The 20,953-nt window shown below is 39.7% G+C and overlaps 1 protein-coding gene across 1 annotated transcript in view; it reads left to right on the plus strand.

Annotated features, from left to right (window-relative positions):
- Window positions 1-17,145, plus strand: part of mtnr1c (melatonin receptor 1C) — an 18,247-nt gene extending 1,102 nt beyond the window's left edge. Inside the window, exon 2 of the mRNA XM_017426626.3 lies at window positions 12,010-17,145. Within this exon, the coding sequence (XP_017282115.1) occupies window positions 12,010-12,887 (878 nt within the window). The 3' untranslated portion in view covers window positions 12,888-17,145. The remainder of the gene's footprint in view (window positions 1-12,009) is intronic.
- Window positions 17,146-20,953: the final 3,808 nt, after the last annotated feature.

Consider the following 20,953-nt stretch of genomic DNA (forward strand, 5'->3'; position numbering starts at 1 on the left):
TGGAGCCTTGCATGCCTCTCTATAATAACCCCGTCCCTCCTTCCAGTCTGTCTGGCTTTACCCTTGGCCTCTCCACCCCCGAGGATAAATCATCCCCCCCCCACACACACACACACACCACACACACACACACACACACACACACACACCCTTATATCATGACCTGAAGTTTCCCATGAACAGCCAAGGTGAGAGGCGCTGCTGCTGTCTGCCTCCTGTGACCTTTTATACATGTTTTATGTCAGCCCTCTTCGACCTCCGGTATATTTTCTTCCTTTGCAAAGCAATGACTGGTGTGGGGAGCAGCTTTTATTACTTTGTCCTGTCTTTTCTCAATAATCCATTTTTTTTTTTTTTCAGATTTAGTTTCTGACTCTTTCTGCAGCATAGTTCTGAAAATAACAACAGAGGAGAACCGTCCTGTGTGTCATGCGTTTGCAAAGTTATTCAGAAAAATAACAATTCTGGTTTTCTTTCAAGTTGTTTTTTTTATTTATTTTCTGCTGTCATCTGTTTCGTGAAACAACTTTCCAGTTTTTCGAAGTTGAAATCTCTTAAATTACATTAAATGTGCAGTTTACACACATTTCTGGAAATTTCCATATTGCGTTTCCTCGACGAATCAGACTTTAAATTGAAAAATTGTTTACATTTAGAATCATTTTAACCCCTTTAATTGTTTATTGTGTTGCCTGACACTTTGCAGCTACGACAGTGAAGTTGAGAAGCAAATGAAGGATTATTCTATTTTATTGCAAGAGAAAAACCTTACAGTTTGCTGATAAATTACCTGATTTAAAAGCAATTTCTGACACCTCACTGCTGGTACAACAGCAGTTTACAAAAGCTTGAAGGCTTCCTGTGAAATGTGTCTGACTCCTTTCTCACCTAAAGGCTTTTTTGTAAAAATTAAATATTAATATATAAGAAAGACAACTAACAAAAAACTAAACATCAGTTTTGACATCATTAAAATCATTAATACCACTCATCTCGGATCAGATTTGTAAGGGAGAGTAACACATTAGTGGCACTTGGTTTTACCGTCTCATTAAAGACAAAACCAACGTAAGGCGTGTAAAAGTAAGAGTTTGATCACCTTGTGTTGTCAGACCAGCTTGAATGCATTTTGATCTTATTTTCTTAAACTCTTTGGAACTTTGTGGCGGTGACGTCATGCTCATTTTTAGGCCTTGTTCACTCAGAATCCAGTTTAACCAAAACAATCTTTTTTTCCTGTCTTTTTTAAGAATACCTTCGTAAACACGACACTGTTTTTAGAAGCGTCTTCATCCACACGGAAACACAGAAAACAATCTAAAACGCTGGAGTAACTGTGTGTGTATGTGGCGCTGTAACGCTGCCATAAAAGTGCACCAGATCAAGAAAAAAAAGGCACGAAGCCGTCACGTAAACCGTACACACTGGGTGCAGAACATAAACACATCCTCGGGTCAGAAGTTAGATTAAGGCGTTTCAAGATTTTTTCTCATGGAAGCGGAACCCATTTTCAAAGAACACAATTCTTGGGCTCCTAAGACACCATTTCTATGTGGATAGAAAGCAGTAAAGATAAAAATCTTGTATGTACTGTCAAAATGTTCCTGTGTGAACAGCCTCTGTGTGTGATGATGGTTTTGAAGTGAGTTTTAAAATTCATCATTATTCTCCCATCAGTGTTTAAGGAGAGTTCAGTTCTGAGAAGTGAGGTTCTGCGGATTTGGTTATGAAGAATTAATATCTTACCTGTAACAGACAGCTCTTTAAATAACTTGCATGGAAAAAAAAAAAGATTCTGACCAAATGATTTTCACATTTTTGCACTATTACACTGTTTTATAGGGATTATTTCAAAACCAAGAAGCAGCAGCAGCTAAGTATAGCAACCTGGGGACACGTCCTGTTGGAGTATCGTAACATCTCTGCTGGAATATTAGTGTAAATTAAAATTAACAACAATGTAAAAGTGTATAAAACAATGTTTGCATGAATCACTAGGAAACTGTTGGAATTGTCACTGTTTTAAGATGGTTTTGTGACACCTTGTGCCCCATGAATTCAGCATGTTTTTGTATTCTGGACAAAAAAAAAATCCCCATCAGGAAAGAAATGTGTACTTGTACGGTAAAAATGATTAGAAATGTGAGTTTATTTTTCTCCTCTGAGAGGGTAAATGGACCCAAAGTGCTGCAGGAAAATGCCACCCACAAATAAAACGGCCTTTTAATGTTTCGGGTCAAGGATTCAAGTCTTTTTCTTTTAATTTGTCACTCCTGTGTAGCTGACTCCAGCTTTATATATCCTGAACCAAATGCCACCAGAAATCACCTACACTGTGCAGTGGAAAGTTATGTGTGCTGTTGTTTATGTCATGTTCAGGTATTATATAAAAAAAGATATTATGGTGTATTTACAGCCAGTGTTGTGGAGAAGCATGAGCAGCAACAAAAATCAATACGGACAAGACTGAAAGGTCTCAGCAATGAATGCCTTACTTTCATCCGCTTTGCAAAAATTACGCAAAGCACATAATACATATTTTGTTCTGCAATCACAAGAAATTTAGAAGCTCATTTCTCTTTTCTTGTGCTAAATCTTATGATTAAGTTTGTTTGTTTTTTCTTTTCCAAAAAAAAAAATAAAAAAGAGAGAAAAAAAAACTGAACATAGAAATGTGCTTTCGGAAATGTTTCGCAGGCCATAAAGCAGAGCAGAGAGCTACAAGAACTGTGCATTTCATGTCGTGTCGCTTTGAACTCTGAGGTACGAGCAGCGTGCACCCGGAAAAATCAGGAAAACCCTTCCTCTGCTCTGGTCGATAAGCTTGGCAATCCCAGCATAACGCTAATGAGAGCATGTGAGCGAGGCGGCCGGATTAGGTCAGCGAGAGTTTGGAATAATGAGCTCTTAATTACAGTTTCAAATACATTATATAACACCTCTGATTGAGTCGGACAGGAAGCAGTTTGGCACACAATTTAGAAGCCCCATTGAATGATTTGATCTTTTTGCTTTGCAGAAATGACATAGTCGACCGACCTCAGACAATAAGGCAGGAGTGAGTGGCCTCACGCTAGTCAACTGTGGACACTGCGGTGATTGCAGACCTCGCTGTTCCCCTGCTCTAATTGGACTGACTGACAGCTCCGATCACACAGCAGTCCTCCCCAGAGCAGAGGTGCTTTTCCCTGGTTAGCATGCATGAGCAGTAACCTGAAACCTCAGATAGTTACTACTCCAGATCTTTTGATGCTCTGCAGAAAGGTTAGGAAAAATTCAAATCTTAGTTTAAAACTAAGATCATCTTGTGTTAAGAAATGATGGAGTTGCAGTCATTTTGGTCAAATCTTGAAAATAACATTTAAAACTATGTGTTGAGGATGACTATCATCTAACACTATATTAAATTAAATATATGAAATGTAGCTATTTATAATATTAAATATTAAAAATAGCTAAAACTATATATAAAATTAAAGCTGATTTAAATCAGTGGGTGATTAACAGGCCTCTGCAGATCATGAAGAGGTGATTTAACCACTGAATCAGGTGTTGGAGCAGGGAAACAAGTAAAACATGCAGGATAGTGACCCTCCAGGACCAGGATTGGCCACCCCTGCTCTAAATTGTCACTGGGTGTGAGTGACAGCGCAAATGGTTGTCTGTCTGTCATTTGTCTCTATGTGACCTTGTGATGGACTGGCGTCCTGTCCAGGGAGTGCCCCGCCTCTCGCCCACTGACCGCTGGAGTTAGGCACCAGCTCCCCGTGACCCTGCATGGGAAAGCAGGTGAAGAAAACGGATGAATGAGTAATGTTTTCCACTGAACTCCACTTCAAAAGCTATGTGCTATCACTTTAAGCGACTGGAATTGTTTTAGCCAGTCCACGAGCTCCCCTTGTTTTTTGAACAAACTATTTATAGTTTGGGCTCACTTTGTATCAAAGTTTAATTGTCGAGTTTCCGAGTAAAAAAAAAAGCATGGACACAGTTGAGGAGCCCCGAATGGCTGCGCGCCATGAAAATCCATTTCTGTGATAGATGGCTGCGCTGTGAGGTGCATTTTAAACCCCTGACATCCTTTCAGCACACAAAAGGTAGAAATTAGGACCCACAGAAAGTAAAAGCCATGCTGAAAAATCCTATATCTATGTATTTAATATTATTATAATCATCTTGGAAGCTAGAATTGCTGAAAAGATTCTCCCCTCTTCCTCTGCTACCCAGTTTTTTTTCAGACTGCTGGTTTGTTTCCTGGCACACACAACAGCAGGACCTTTCCGCTCGACTTCACTTCAGCACACTCGCTTTACACGCTGCTGCATCCCTCCGCTATCCACCACAACAAACACAAACGCGTACATGCATTGGGTAGCTGCCGGTACATCTTAGGGAAATTTTTATCTGCTCTCAGACAAGAATCGGTAGTCTTGCTTCCCTACCCTCCCCCCCTTGTTTTAACAAAATTATTCAAGTATGCAAATGTTCTCAGATCTACAGCATCCTCTGAAGCTTCAGTGGCTCTATAGGGCTGCGAATGGGATGTTAATACTAGAGTTTCCCACTGGGGTTAACCGGACTAAAAATACCCTCGCTTAAATGCAAGAGAGAGAAGGATGAAGGGAGCAGATGGAAGAGAAGAAACCAAGGCATGAGCCATTGTGCGTGCAGTTTTTTTTTTTTTTTCCGAGTCAAGAGCTGTGGGTCACTGGGTGTGTAAAGTTGAAGATGGGCTTGAATTCGGTGAAATCATGCATTGCATCCCTATGAACCCCACCTCTTAAGAAAGAGGGGAAAAAACCCTCCTGAGTGCGGGTTAATTGAGTCAGTGGACTTGGTGAGTCAGACCAGAAGCCAATTTAAATTGACAGCACAGATCCATGGGGAATATCACTTTGCACACTACATTAAACATGTCTTTCTTTCCCCGTCAACAGAAATCGCAGATGACATGCTTTACCGTGGTAACTGGGAATGTGGACATTTTAACATTTTAAGATGATCTGACGTGATCACAAAAAAAAGAGACTCGTGTTTATGTCTGATCTTCTTTTGGAGGTGGATCTTCATTAGCGCCATCCTCTTGCATTTCTAAACAAGCGCTGCCCCAGATGCTGCATGTGTCCTGCTGGTTCTGTTTTCTCTCGAGGGGGGCCCGTGAGTCTCTCTTTCTCAGACGCAAAGCGCTCTGATTTGAAGACGGGCTTCGATGATGACTGCGATGTTTCTGGCTGAGTTCATGGCGGGCTGCACCACCAAAAGGCAGCGCACATCAGTTTAATGTTCAACTTCCCCAAATCCCCTGGCCCGCCTTGATCGCAAGTTTATGCAGTCGTCACCGCTGTTCCATCAGTGCCAGTGTCCTTGCTGAAAGGTTGTTGTTGCCTATTTATCATAACTTGACGAATTCAAACGTGATGCTAGTTGAGATATGCGCTTGTAAATGGCGCCTTGCGCTGCTGATAGAAAGGTTCAAGCAATACCAGCACTGCCAAACTTCTTTTTTTTTCCCCCCAAAAAAATCTGGAATTCATCTTTCTTTCAAAGGTGTTTAAATATAGCTGGGTAAATCAAAGTGTAGTACAGTGTGTCACGTTTCCAGCATGAGAGGTGAGAGTGATGTGATGCAGACGGTGGGTGGGACGCAGACACATGTGCTTACTGCCGTGTGGAAATGTGGAGCCTGAGAGGGGAACTGGCTGGCAGGCTTTGTCTTTTGTTTATCCCATTCTCTTAAATCCACATCATTTAGCCTCTCTTATCTGGCATATCTCAGCTTTTAAAAACAATCTTAAGTGTTTTTTTTTGTTGTTTTTTTTTTGTCATGACTATTCTGAAGAGTTTGGCAAAGCACAGGTGTAAGAATAAAATAGAGGTTGGTTAAATCTATTTGTAATAAAGTTGGTGTCTGTGAAAGGCGAAGAAGAACTGATGTCTGCCGGTTCACAGACACTCAAGTGCACGTCACTGCCGCATTGGAGGAGCAGCTGGGAACTGATGCAGTTTTGGGATTAAATCTAGCTAGATCAACGTATCAGATCCTTGCACTGATAAAATATATTTTGTTTAATTTTTAAATGAAAACCCTGCAAGCAGGTCCATTTCTACAGACATCCACTATATAGAAAAGGTTGAAAAAAGGTGTATGATGGGATTCACTTAATTCCATTGACACTATATAATGATATTAGATCCATGACTTCTCTTGCTGGGAATTGAAGCCAGCAGGACCCAGTTCATAGGAGCTACCATGTATTTTTGGAACCAGAGTCTGTGCAATATAAGGGGCTTTAAGTCCCTCCGCCGCACACAATCATGGTGTTACATGAGCTTTATTTCATGCATGAAAGAACTAATCACAGCTAAAAGTATTAGAAAAATGAATATTTGAAACATACGGCTGAGAGGTTAGAACTACGTGAATCAACAAGAGTCAGAAGGTTCAACGTTTCTATGTACATTTGATGCTCTCTTCACAATTGTTTTTTTCTGGTTACACTTCCTGGTGTTTCGTGGTGCTCAAAATTAGCCTCGGTAATTGAAAGAATCATTCCTTTGCTCTTTTACATTGCACCGAATCTCAGTGTTTTGATTTAAAACTCACTGAATTGTATCATACCGTTTTTTGAGGTTCATGTATCTTTACTGATCTCAGACCAGAGACGCAGAACCCTACTGTGCACCTAAAGTGTTAAGTTGTGTTTCAGTGCGGAGAATTGGACTAAACTAAACTGAAAAACAACATCAACACAACATCAGACTGTCTACAAATGAAATATCTGACTGTAATATTTAATAACATCATTAGCACTGACTGTGGTGTCACTGAAATCAAATTGGACATTTGTCTCCAGTAAGTGTCATTCAAACAGTTAAATTAGAAACATTTATGTTTGTCTAATTTGGGGGCATATTTTCCCTCCAGTTGTTCTGTAGGCAGTTCCTAAGCACTGATCCGGCTCAGAGTACTGAATTAAAACCAGGTTGTAACATATTTTCTACTTTTCCGTAGCTAAAGAGAGGTGAAGATCACAAACAGTTTGTTAGAAGTTATTGATTCCATAAGGAAGAATCTGTCTAACTTTCTAAATTCACCAAACCCAGTGGTGACTTTTTTGCGTTTTCCTTAAAGAAGATGGCGTTTGTTAGCAGATCCGTGTGCAAGGTTTCCGAACCTGAGGGAACAGATTGGAAACCTGTGCGTACAGATCACTGAACTCTCTTTGACGACAGAGATACTCATCAAAACTCACCTTTTCAACGAGGCTTCAACTTGCCAGTTCGTTTCCTAATTATTCCTTTTTGTAAAGCGTCCTTAGGTTTCTTAAAAAGCACTGTATAAATCTAAATGTTATTCAATTAAGGCCTTGTCCACACTGCAATTAATAATTTGCAAAACAAATTTTTTATGCTAACCTTGCATTCACATAAAAACATGGACAAAAAGAAGATATTTTCCAATCAAAGAACATAAAAAAGGATAAATTTGTGTACACTTGACAAACCAGAATTGTGAGCAACAACAAAGCACTTTCTCTATAAACATGTGGGTTTACTACTGCTTTGTGTGCAAGAAACCACAACAACAATTGAGCTGTTTTTACAGCTTTATTTTTCCCATCTTGTTGACCTTGTTCCCACCGTGTCTCCTTCTAACTTTAGCTGTGTGCTGAAAAGATTATTTCACGAGTTTTGAAGAAAGAACGAGCTATGGTTGCTTTAGGAGAATCTTCAGCCAAGCTCAAAACATTTTTATATGCTGGTAATGTGGATAGTAATAATGTGGAGAATCTTGCCACCTGCTGGCTCAGCGTGGGTATGCATTTTTGATGGAGCGTTTGCACCTTTTCTGTACCATAGACCGAATTTATAGTAAACTGGACGCAGGAACATAACGTGGGAGTTGAAGCCAAAACAAACGAGCGCCCTCTATAGGCTGGCTGCGGGATAAACTTTAAGCCCATGTGAATAAATGGGACATTTTCTTGACTAATAAATAAAAACGTATGTTGGATGATGTGTTCCAGGTGTCGAACTCTGTTGATTCCTGTAGTTCTTACCTTTTTGTAGCTGTCCTGTATGTTAAGATATTTATTTCGATAATAAGTTTATTGAAATAACTTTATTGATAATTATAAAACACTGTGATTGTGTGTGGTTTGGTAGGCAGGACTTTCAGCCCCATATTTTCCCAACTTTCCTAAATACAACATGGCAGCGCCTGTATGTGGAATAATACAGCTTAGGTTTTCTACAGGCAGAGATACTTTGTCCATCTACATACAGTTTTTGATTTGTATAGAGATTTTTAGTTTTAGTTTTTCAAGCAAAGTAAAAACTACCCAACTGTCCTGAGAAGTGTAGTTGTGATCCAAGAGAATTATTTTCCCTGACACAGCCTATTGTAATACATATACGTTTCTGTATTACTAAAGTTCAACATGTGAAAAATTGTCACGTGTGTAGCTTTTTTATGTGCAGCAGTCGATGATTCAAGTGATAAAAAAAACGATCAACCCTTTTCTACTCAAACCTGAGTGAAATAGTGTTTCATTCACCAAACGGGAAAGAAATACGCTGGGGAAATTCGCTCGGTGGCCTCAGCTCTCAGGAGACACTAAAAGCAAGAGTCAGTTGATGTGATGCAACATTTCACTTGGCTGACAGGTTTGTGCGGGTGCAGCCCACTGTGGAAATCAAATAATTACAGAGCGGTGTCAGAGAAGTTAAAGGCTCCGTGTCAGCTGTCCCTGCTGGACTGTGACAAATCAGCATTCAGGTTGAGCTGCGTTCAACTCACACTCGATAATTATAGCTCCAGAAGAGGTCAACGGGCACCGCTCTATTCTTGTGTGCAGGTGTGAGAACGTCTTTGTCGGCCGCCTGCTTTACGCCAAAGCAATGATTGCTGGAGCGCTGCGGCTTTGGGTGCGATGAGCGTCATTCGACAGCCAGTAAGGCTTCGTTTAGTGTTTGTAGAGGGGATGCCAAAAAAACGGAGTCAGTCGTTTGGCCGCTTCACAGAAATCCTCTCGGTGGTGTTTTAGCACTTACCTCACCCTTTTGACGATAAGTGCGAGAGAGGGTTCAGCCAGAGAGAACTGCGAAGCTGGAGCGTGCCCTGTCCAGCCGGCGCACATGATAGCACAGACCCGCATGATGAAATCAAACCTCTGCACAGTGACAAATGTGCGCAGCGAGGGCTGGGAGCGTCACAAATGCAACCTGACAGATTTGCCCACTGAGCTGACTCCAGAATGAAGAACAAATGCTTTTATTTTTATCTCAGCAGACTTCAGAGATGGGTCACGCCGTTTTGCTGAGCTGGAAAAAGGGGTCGTGTCGGACTACTCAGGTTGCTGGAAAATGTGAAATCATCATGTAATTTCCCTCTAAAATGAAACTGAACACTTTTCCAGCCAGGAAAAATAATGACACCTCTTGTTATTGTCCTTAATTAATCCAGCCCAGGCAGATGTATTCTAATTAGATTGGTTGTAGCTGTGTCGCCCACCCCTGGGGTAAAGGTTTGCACTCTGTGGACTGACAGCCAGCATGTGTTTTCAATCTGCTTCCATCATATCTGTCGATGACTGATGTTGTTTCAGCTGTTTTGACCCCGAACCCCTGATTCCCTAACATCTCCGCTTCAGAAGATGTTCATGTTAGATCCGACCTGCGTGGAGTGGAAGCGCTCCAACATCACAAATTAATTTTGACTCGGGATGCATTATTTACAGAAGACCTTTTCTACTTTTCCAGCAGTTCGTGTAATATTGCATGAGAAAATGAATGCAGAGCAATGATCATAACAGACAGCGGCTGCTAAAATTTTCAAGCAATTTAAAAATAAGAGTTTAGCTCATTCTAAAAAAAAAACAAGAACACAGAATACAGTCTTTTTATTCCACATCTACTCAAAGTGAATGGATGTTGATGCTCATGGTGCAGAAGACCAATCCACTACAACTAAACGTTTGTTTTTTTCATTTCCCTGTAACTCAACATTATGATTCGGTTCATTGTTTTATTCACCCCCACCCAGAACAGCTGCACTGTAACAGTAAATGTCACTTTCTGCAGTTCATGTCATGTGAGGAGATCCAGTGTCACACCGGCATCGGCTCTGATCTCGACAAGGACAGGAACTTAGCAGGAAGAAATTCAATTCAGTCCAGTATGTACAGTGCCACTTCACAACAAATGTCATCTCAGGAAACTATACAAGAAAATAACAAGTCCGCACCATAAATCCAATTCAGTTACAGTATAATAGAGGCAGAAAATCAAAGGAAACCTGCAGATTTTATCAACCTGTACATTGCCATTAATTTTGCGTGATTTCGTTATTCCAACAGAAATGTTATATTTTGCTACCAGGAGTGTTCCTGCTTTCTGCTGCAGCTGCTATTGGCACTCACAAGTAACCAAAGATATCTGCATGAATACCCACATCGTACAGCAAAGATGGCAGCAAAGATGGCAGCATCCCACTTTAGCCCTGGCTCTGTTCGAACTAGCTGTTAGCTCGTCTGTCCTGTCAAAAATTAAACTATTTCTCCAAAGTGAGCTGGTTCAGTAACAGGTAAGATACTTTTTGTTCAAAACCTTTCCACAGATATACTGATTTTGAACAATAGATCCCAGAAACCTGTCCAATGTTTGGGTTTTTTTTTTAGGATTTTTCTGCAAAGAAAACAGTGTACATGTCAACTCTTTGATGTGTGCTAAAAAACCCCGAGACAATATGAAGAACTGGCCGATGAGAAATATTTCAAAATATTCTCTTACTGCGGTTCCTCGTGTTGTCTGCATCTTTGCAACAGAGCAGCTCTTGTACAATCTGCAAAGACGGCATTGAGAAGCCAACTATGACGTGTTATTTATGGTCCATCAAAGCAAAAATAACTTTTAGCTCCTAAATTGTTTTTCAATAAAAAGGCAGTGGAAGGCTGCAAAGGCAAAAAAAAACATCAGCAAAGCAATAACTGTATGACGTCAGAGCAATAATTCAGCTTTAGTGTCAAACACAACACCAACTCCTTCGGGTGTGTTTTAATGTGCCCAGACTAATCAAGAACTCATGTGTTGTTTTGTATTCTTTTTTTTTTCTTTCTTTTTTGCTTGTAGTGAAAATTTAGGTTTGCATAAACTGTTAATGCTGAGGTTTTTATTTAGTTATCTCCCCTAATGATACACCCAACTCCCCATTGAAGAATCTGCCAAAATGGCAATACCAATATTGAGGGATACACACACACACACACACACACATACACAGAGGCAAAGGTTGGGGGATTACCAAAGTCGTGTGAAGATAGGTGTTATTATTAAATATAATTATGCAAAGGTTGTTGGACTATTTCTGAAAGCTCCAAGTGAGTGAACTTAATGACACAAAATCTACTATTCGTAACTATGGAAACATACCTAGAGTATAGCTAGAAATGTCCCTGAGAAGAAAGAAAATGGTAACAAAAAGAACCATGACAATAAGATATTTAAAATCCAGATTGACTCAGCTGAGAGCAGGACGAAAAGGACCTTATCAACCCGAGCCACGGTGGACGGGTGAAGCTGCTGCCTTAAGATTAAAAATATGATCACACCTTCAGGAAAAAAAGTGGAAATTTTACAAGAGACGGCAAGATCAAAACATACCTGACCGTGTGCTTCGACTGAAGTAGATGTGATTACTAAGTAGTGTGCTGCTGCTCCCAGATGGTTTACTCCATAATGCTTTTCAAAAACAGGTGCTGCTTTATCGATTTTTGTTTATTTTTTATTTTTTTGCCTTGTCGTAATTACAGCTGCACACACATTGTAAAGTCATTTTACTTGCAAATTAGCAAGTTCTCATATTAATGTCATTTTGAGAGTTTTAGCCATCTGCAGCAGTAGTGGCACAGAGTATGGTGATCTTCTTTCTACTGAATTTAACCAAGAAGGTAGGAGTGAAAAACGAGTGCTACATCTTTAATCCATCTGTTTCCTCTTTTGTTTCTTCAGGCAACATCTTTGTGGTGAGCCTGTCTGTAGCAGACCTGGTGGTGGCGCTGTACCCGTACCCTCTCGTCCTCACAGCAATCTTCCACAACGACTGGACCATGGGGGACCTGCACTGTCAGGCCAGCGGCTTCATCATGGGCCTCAGCGTCATAGGCTCTATCTTCAACATCACGGCCATCGCCATCAACCGCTACTGCTACATCTGCCACAGCCTCCACTACGACCGCCTGTACAGCCTGAGGAACACCTGCTGCTACCTGGGCCTCACCTGGCTGCTCACGGCCATCGCCACAGTGCCCAACTTCTTCGTTGGCTCTCTACAGTATGACCCTCGCATCTACTCCTGTACCTTCGCCCAGACGGTCAGCTCGTACTACACCATCTCAGTGGTGGTGATTCACTTTCTGATTCCGCTGCTGGTCGTATCCTATTGCTACATGAGGATATGGGTGCTTGTGATTCAAGTGAAACATCGAGTTAAACCTGATCAAAGGACTAGGCTGAAACCTAGTGATGTGAGGAACTTCCTGACTATGTTCATGGTGTTTGTGTTGTTTGCTGTGTGCTGGGCTCCCCTGAACCTCATCGGCCTGGCTGTAGCTATAAACCCGGTGAAAGTCGCGCCACACATACCAGAGTGGCTCTTTGTCACAAGCTATTTCATGGCGTACTTCAATAGCTGCCTCAACGCCATCATATATGGACTGCTAAACCAAAACTTTCGGAAGGAGTACAAGACAATCCTTCTCGCTCTGTGCATCCCACGTTTGCTTCTCATGGAAACCTCCAGGTGCGCCACAGAGGGACTGAAGAGCAAGCCTTCGCCGGCTGTGACGAACAATAATGTAGCAGAGCTAAATGTACAAACTTGTGTATGACTGAGCAAGTGGATGTGCCATGATTCACCCTGTGCCTTTTCAGAATGTGCAGCAGTTTCCTGTTAAAAATGATACTTTCATCTGTCTACCAAATGAACACTAACGGTTTCTATGAATATGCTAGCCCAGGGTCCGAATGTTGCGCTCCATTTACTTCAAAAGTCCGACCTCTGATTTGGTAATGACATCACACACAAACTTAATTGCGTTCCAGTTGCAAGTCTCAAAAACTTGCAGCATTTACTAATTGTTCTGCTCAGTAACCAGGCTAACTAGTCGAAGCATTATGTGCCACTAATAATGTATTCCTTCACATTTTATGGATTTAAACTTGAAGCAACATGTCGGAGTACAGTCCCATCTCTGCAACTCATTTACTGAAACACAAACTGACAGAAGCTAAAGTCAAACAGCTATCACCCCTTTTCATGTGCAGGGCAGCCATGTGAAATTTTGAAGTCGGGTTAAACAAGAATCTCTGACTTCTTGAGTCAGAATTCTGACTTTAGGAGGCGCTCCAGTTGATTTTTCTGGTTTTAAATCTTCGACTTCTGAGTATAAATGTTATAAAGTTGTTATCAGTGATTGATATTTTACTTAGAGTAAAAGTACTATTAAAGTACGATCACCTTGGACTATCAGGCAGAAGTTCTCTCAGGGAAGACAAACTAGTGTCAAGTCATAGCGGTTTGGTTATTTACATCAAAAATTGGGTCGTTTGTGGTCCTTTCCCAGTAATGGTTCATGTGAAACTTTGACTGGGGGGTGGGGATTATTTGGTACAACCTGGCAGAGAAACTATCTGATAGAAATGTTAAAAAAACAGTTGGCAAATCCAATTTTATTGATTTTTACTCTGCCATAGTTTTTCATCAGCCTGGTTACACTTAACACATTCAAAGACTCAGTATTCAGTGTAAATAACTGTTGACTTCTATATAAATAACTGTAATGTAGTGATGATGATGTAAAGTTTTATAAAGTAGCGTTCATGTGAACCACTGTGAGATTTTTTAAATTGGAGTTGTTTTAGGAAATTTACTTTGGAATTGAAACAGACTCAGATTAGTTGTTAGGGAGTCCCCCCCTTAGAAAATTTCTTCCTCATAGTCCAAATTAATAATGCTCCAAGAGGCTTCTAAAATAGTAAGTAACATCCTGATTACAGATAACTACACAAAACAACACCTCAAAGAAATCTGAACTGTCCCTTTAAAGCCTTGGGGCTATTGGACCTTGGACAGACATGATGCCTTCAAATAGACTTCATGAGTTTGTAATTTGGACATGGGAAGTCATGCGGACAACGTGTGAACTCGAAGCCGACAGAAAATAACAAACGTACGAAGCAGCGAACGCCACAAAGGAGGACGACTCCTCTCGTGGACGTGGCTAACATGATCTCATTTGAAGGCACCGGCAAATGTGAACAAGTCAGCCGCTGCTGCCGCATCATAACTCTGCGTTGAACCGACTGCCTCTCTGCGCTACATTTCATTTACAGGTTGAATCGGGCAGAAAAGGAAGTGGAGGACTGAAAAAGCAGGATGATGAATGACAAAATCTTTCTTTCAGATATTTTACACACCACTATTTTTTTTTAACATGGGATAATGAAGTAAGTTGAGTTTTCAACCACATCCCTGCTTGTGTACATCGTGCACAAATGATTCACTGGCTGCACTGTACAGATCAATTATGAATATATCAGCAACATAATGCAAAAAAATTGTATTTTCTGTTGCTTTGTTTTGTATGGTTGCACTCTTAAATGTAGCATCAATGAAGAAAAAGCCTCCAGGTTTGGCATTTTACTTTAATACAATCCTCTCAGCTTTAATGCTCAATCAATTACCAAGAACCTAATGGTATTATTTGGATTAAGTGGCTTTGGAAAATTAAAAGTGGGTGAAGTGCCAATTTGGAAACCCATTATATATTCAGTAAAAAGCTCTAGTTAAGTCAAACTCTTATATTTTATCCTCAGTAAGTGAGAATATCTCTGGCACATTTGCAGGGGGGATGTAATGAGGCTCATTAATTTACCGTGATACTGCGGCGCCCTCAGGCTTCTCTTTACGATTTTGGCCCCACAATGCACACTGGAAATACTGTTGGGCACTTTTGCTCTAGTTGCAAATGAAGTCAAAGAAAAACAAACATCCCAATGAGTTTTGAGTGTAAATGGGGAAATGCCTTGTTGTTCCCAAAATTGAAATCTCTTCTTTTGACCGGTTTTACCTACACCATCGTGCATATGGTCATTGGAGTAAAAAGGGTTAAAGCACTGGGCATCCCATGCCCAGAGTGACTTGAGTGGTTTAGGAACCGTAGAAACTGTCAAAAGATGGAGACCAGTAGATAAACAAAGCTAGCTCTCTTGTTTATTAAATGCCTGGGAGACATGATATGCATCAGGAGCCAGGGGGATGTAAATTCGTGATAATGCTAGTGTGCCGAAGCGCATGTCACCCTGCCCGACATGAGCTCTGACAGCCTCCCGGCGTAGCTTCCACCCCGCAAAACAAACTCTGAGCAAGTTCACCTCACAGGGAGGCTCCGAGATGTTGATGTGACACATTCTTGACATGATGCACTGTTGCTGGAATATTAAAGAGATTACACATTCCCAATGCCTTATTCGGGGGTAAAAAGATTTCTAAACATACAACATTTCACATTTAATAAGCTCTCCATCGCCTGATGTTTGCATTCTGCTGTGCTCCGTCAAAACTTAGCCTGAACGGGGCTGTCGGATGTTGGACTCTCGAGTGACTCAAGCGTACAAGTGCTTGTCAAGTTTCGGAGCGGCAAAACGGCCCAAAACTGTTCTCTTCTGCTTCTTACAAAGCGGCGTCTCTGGTGTGCAGCAGTAAAAGCGGCCCACATGCCAGTGAGATGTCAGCTACAGGTGAGTGGCTAAAGCAGCTCGGGGGGGAGAATGACAGAGTCAACTTCACCTCACAAACACATCATCCTCCTTCCCTTTCATCTCCCCTGCCACCCACTCTTCTCTCTTTATTTCTTGCTTTTCTATCCAACCATTGCTTTTTTCTTTTATTATTTATCTCCCTGTCTCCTGAGGCGTCTTTACTGTCTTGCAGAGAATTTCATAAGAAGACGGCTAGATCTATCAAAAGGTCAAAAACATCAGCAACAACGGATCAATATAACTGACAGCTAGCAACCAGCTAACAAATGCAAAGTCACACATTCCCATAAAGCGAGCTGAAGGTCATGAGCGGCTCCTTGACTGTCTCCATTAGGCCCTTCAAGTCCTCCAAGGAAAACAAAACACTTTATTAAAGAAAATAAAATCTGCACCTAATGAATTTTATTGAGTGGAAAACAAAGTCTAAGCTGAGAATCTTGTATCTGTAAAAACATTCAGTTTTTCTATTTGTCATTAATAAGCTTTTGCTGGCAGAAATATATGGATAAACCTTTCAAAGAAAAAAAATGCTTTGAGGTTCTGTCTGCACTACCTCAGATGTTTTTTTATATAAATACATTTGTTTTCCCCCCCTCCATTCACACATTATAATAAAAACACTGTAATACCCATACCACGCCACTAGATGGTGAGAATGTCCTCATTAACAACATAAAATACAGAAAAAAGGTATGCTTAGTGTGGCTGAAGATTTTCACAAAATTAATTTTTTTGACACTTTTTTACAGTTTCTTCTCAGTTAATAACCCTGATCAACGTTTAAAGGAAACAGGATCAGAATCAGACGAGACAGATGCTGAAAAACCAGTAAGGACAGCTTTTTTCTTTTATTGCTTAAGGTTTTTAGGGTAGCAAGTGATGATGGGCAGCAGCATCACAGGTTCTGTGTTCATCGGCTAAACAGACACCAAAAATCTTTACTTTGGAAAACTTTCTTGAAAATACCCACTTTTCCTTGCCAAAAACATCATTTGTATGTGGATGGGAGGTACAAACAGCAACAAATAAAACAAATTTAAAAAAAAAATTCAAATATATTTGAAGTAGTATGGAATCATAGATGTAAATACAGATTGACAAAGTGACAAAACTGAAGCCAAAACGTTTCCTTTGGCTGTTGCCATATTGTATATTTCTGACCAAAGTTTGCTCATTAAAGCTGTGGGACTGTACCATTAATACCAAAGACCTGCCTGCACACCGTCCCATCTCAGCTAACAGGCTGCCACACTGTCAGTCACTGTGTAACATGACATCTTCTTAAACCTTAAATAACTAAATGAAATTAAATGTTTGTTTGTTTTTAAAAAAAAATACATATTTGAACATACAGCTGCAAGGCAACACCTACAGTATATAAACCAACAAAGTTTAACATCTGAGAAAATATTTTTAATTAATATTTACCTTTTAGTATTTAAAAAGATTGTACTGCAGAAAGCCACTAGGGGGCGCTTGTACTTTGAGGCTTCAACTTCCAGCTTCCAAATTTGTGTCTAGTTAAGAGACACATTAATGAATGATATCTAAATATTTTGTCACAAGTTTTGCTTTTGCAAACAAGTGTAATAAAATGATGCTAAAAAACATTTGCTGTTTTCAAGGAGTAAAAGAGACCTTTCTTTGACCTAAACCACAAACTTGTCCCAACTGAAAAAAAGGAACTAAAAAGCCAGATGTTTATTTTATTTTATTTTTATACAGCCGCCTGGAAGAATATATTTTATACTAATAAGAAAACCAACAAAAATGTGCTACAAGTGAAACTGCAGTGAAACAGCAGTTTTGCTTGTAACCATGCGTGTCCTTTCAATTGCTTTTACTAAATCATTACAGCCCCCCAGAAAAAAAACAAAAAAAAAGCAAACCAAAACAAAATGATAGCCACCCTGGAGCGAAGTCATTTTAGGTTAACTGGAGTCATCGACAGTGATATAACTTCTCATATCGGGGCCACATCCGATGTTTTAACGCTTCTGTCGCAGCTCATTCACAGATATCGAGGCCAAAACTTCCTGGTCTTTGTGAGAACGCAAAGAAAGGCAGATAAAATGTAGAATGGTGCTTGTAAATAAACTGAGTCATTATTACAATCATTACTGATACTCATACCTGCGTTACAATCTGTTTTACTACGTGACCCATGTCTTCGCAAACATGGCTGCCTGGATTCTTTTCAGCTCCTTTCCTGTTTGCAGAAATAATGTATAATTATTACAATGTATACATTTTAAGCATGAGTACAGCCAAGTCACAGCAAAACTGGAAAATATTCAAATAAAACATAAATTATATAACACAGCAGACAAGATAATACTCTAAATTCTGACTCGAGGTTTATTCACTCAGGCAGTCTTAAAGAAACCAATAATTAGAGTGAGATAAAGATTATCCCTGCAGCAGCTGCACCTCATCACAAATGTGGCAGACGCAAAACGAACGAGCGACGAGGGATTATTTAGTCCAAGCGTTAGGCTGCTGAATGAAACCAGACTCAACTCGTCTCTCGCCGCGTGGAGAAACTTCTGCAGCTCTCGCACATCAGTGCGTCTTACAGCGGCGGGGTCTCGCTCAGGGCCTGCTGCTACAAAATTTAGTCCCCTAATGGATTCCTGCATGGAGTACAGCAGCGCCGGTGTTCCCATGCATATGATGCATTCCTAAATGTCCCCGCGGGCTGCAGGTTGCGGCACTATTGGGACGTTTTAGACGCTGGGAGTCAAAAAACAGCTAATGAAGGCGGTATGTGTTTGGGAGTGACGCTGATTATTTGACCTATCTGTAGACTGAATGCTGCACAGCAGAAGGGATTATAGATGAATCTGTTTTCTGTTTGGCAACAATATTCCCACGGTGTGTATTTGCTTCAGAGGCCTGTGTGAAAGATGCACTTGGACTTAACTTTAGTTAATGTTTCAACATTACAGAAACAGGCTATAAATATCTATACATTATATATAATGTAATTACAAACATTTATCTAACTATATTTATTTAAGCTATTTAGAAATATAATCACTTTACCATTTCAGAATCTGGTAGTTCAAAAACTAATAGTTTATTTTACACATTTCTCCTTAAACCCGAACCAGAAGATGACTTTTATGAGCGGTTTGAGGCAAAGAAAAAGTAATTACTCTGGGGATTATTTTATACCGATGCACTGCAGTTTTACCTTTCATGTGTTTTTATGCAAAACAATAAATCTGGGATGATCTGTTGATGCTAAAAAATGAAAATAGGGATAATGTGTTTATGATATGCAATGTCCTCAGTAATTTTGTTCCACTTTGCAATGCACTGATGACTGATAAATTTGTTTTTAATCAGGATGCCTTTTTGTTGTCTAATATTTGTACTGTAATTGCTCTCTTTGTATACTTTTGCAAAGTTATAAAACAGACTCTTCTCACTCCTCTGCACTTGTGTTTTAGGTAAAAAAAAAAAAAAGAAGAATAAGGTAAAACAAATAAAATGGTGAAAGATTTATCTGACAGTTTGTTATTGTATTATGTTTTGTTGTTTTTTTATCCTTTTTGAAAGCATTTTAATGCTGCATGCAAGGCAGATGTAAAAACACAAAAAATGAGGAGTATTTTTTTTTTCATAACTTTCAGTGTTCACCAAAGTATAAAGTCTAATGGAGATCTGCCTTCTCACCAGTCTCTGCACTGACTCGTTTCTGTCTTTCTGTTTGTAATCCGCTTATATTTTTTAAAAATTGATATTTTCTGCTGTGTTAGCAGCTCGTGTCCAAATGCAAATGAATTTTGTCTTGTTTTGTTTTGGGAGGAGGAAAAAAAATTTAAGTGATTTTAAAAGTGGAGTTTTTTGTTGTTTTTTTTTACTCAGATGTTGGTGTTTTCTGTGTGGCCACAAGATGACACAGCAGCCTGTTTGCACTTACACACTTTCACTTTGTGCCCTAGGAATCAAAATAACAATGAAGCCAATTTTACAGGTTTTTTTTTTCTACATCAGTCACTGTTTATCCTGATCCTGACACCAAAAAGCTTTATTGACTGCTGAAAAGATTAACAAAAGAAATAAATTCAGAATTCAGCTGCTTTGACGTGCAGAACTACACATGATAATATTACAGACTATTTAACTCAGTTTAATGATTTTCTTTGGGCTTAACTATTTTTCTTTAACTAAACAAAAAGTTTCTGTGCGTCATCTCTGATAGTCTCCTCTGTAACAAATCTGTTTATTGTTGTTTTGGCTTTTAACTCCCGCTCCGGGTGGTCGCACAGACCGCATGTTATCACTACATCACATCAGCAGAATTACCTTTTCACCCGTCGACTGTCACAGCTCTGCTGGTGGCACGAAGGTGCAACAGCGGCGGGTTGATTTCAGCAACCCCACCGACACCCAGAAGGCGCCCACGTCCCGGCTTGAAGTGTTTTGTGAAACTGCCTAAAGAGGCTCGCAGCCTCGTTGAACATAGTCTTTAAAGATGAAGGCGAGGCCTCAGCTCATACATTTGACTCATTTTTAAAATATCTCTTAAATATAAGGGCTAAAATTCAACTCAAAGTAAAGTTTTAGTTCTGAGTTATTCACATTTTCCCCTTTAAGTGAGTTGATCATCTTAGTTTTACCAACTGAGCTGCGTTAATGTTCATACTTCACACCCACAAACCATAAAAGTCATTTGAAACCAAACAGATGTTGCCACATGTTTTATAGTTCAATCAATGAACAGCATTAAAAACAGGATCTTTGACATTCAACAATTAATATCTGAACTTGTTTTAGTTTCTTTCAAATTTGTTGAGTCTAGATGTTATTAATTTAGTGCTGCCATAATTAAAACCTTTAAAAAAAAATAAGTGGCCACAAAGATGTTCTTAGTCCAGAACAAGTATGAACGAAGTTAAATGATATGCTGTCATATTTTCAAAAAGTATTTAAAATAGTTTTTTAGATCACATATAACATGAATATAAACTTTGTGGTTTGAAGCTTTGGGAGGTTTTGTGTGGCTTCACAAAGGTTGCAAATAGCTCAGAACACATTTATCACTTAGTCATTTTAAATTTCCAAAATTCTGTTTGAGCCTAAAGCTAAAATACCACAGAAGTTCAGTAAATACACTTGTTTGTTT

The sequence above is a fragment of the Kryptolebias marmoratus genome, linkage group LG9 (genome assembly GCF_001649575.2).
Source record: "Kryptolebias marmoratus isolate JLee-2015 linkage group LG9, ASM164957v2, whole genome shotgun sequence".
Lineage (NCBI taxonomy): Eukaryota > Metazoa > Chordata > Actinopteri > Cyprinodontiformes > Rivulidae > Kryptolebias > Kryptolebias marmoratus.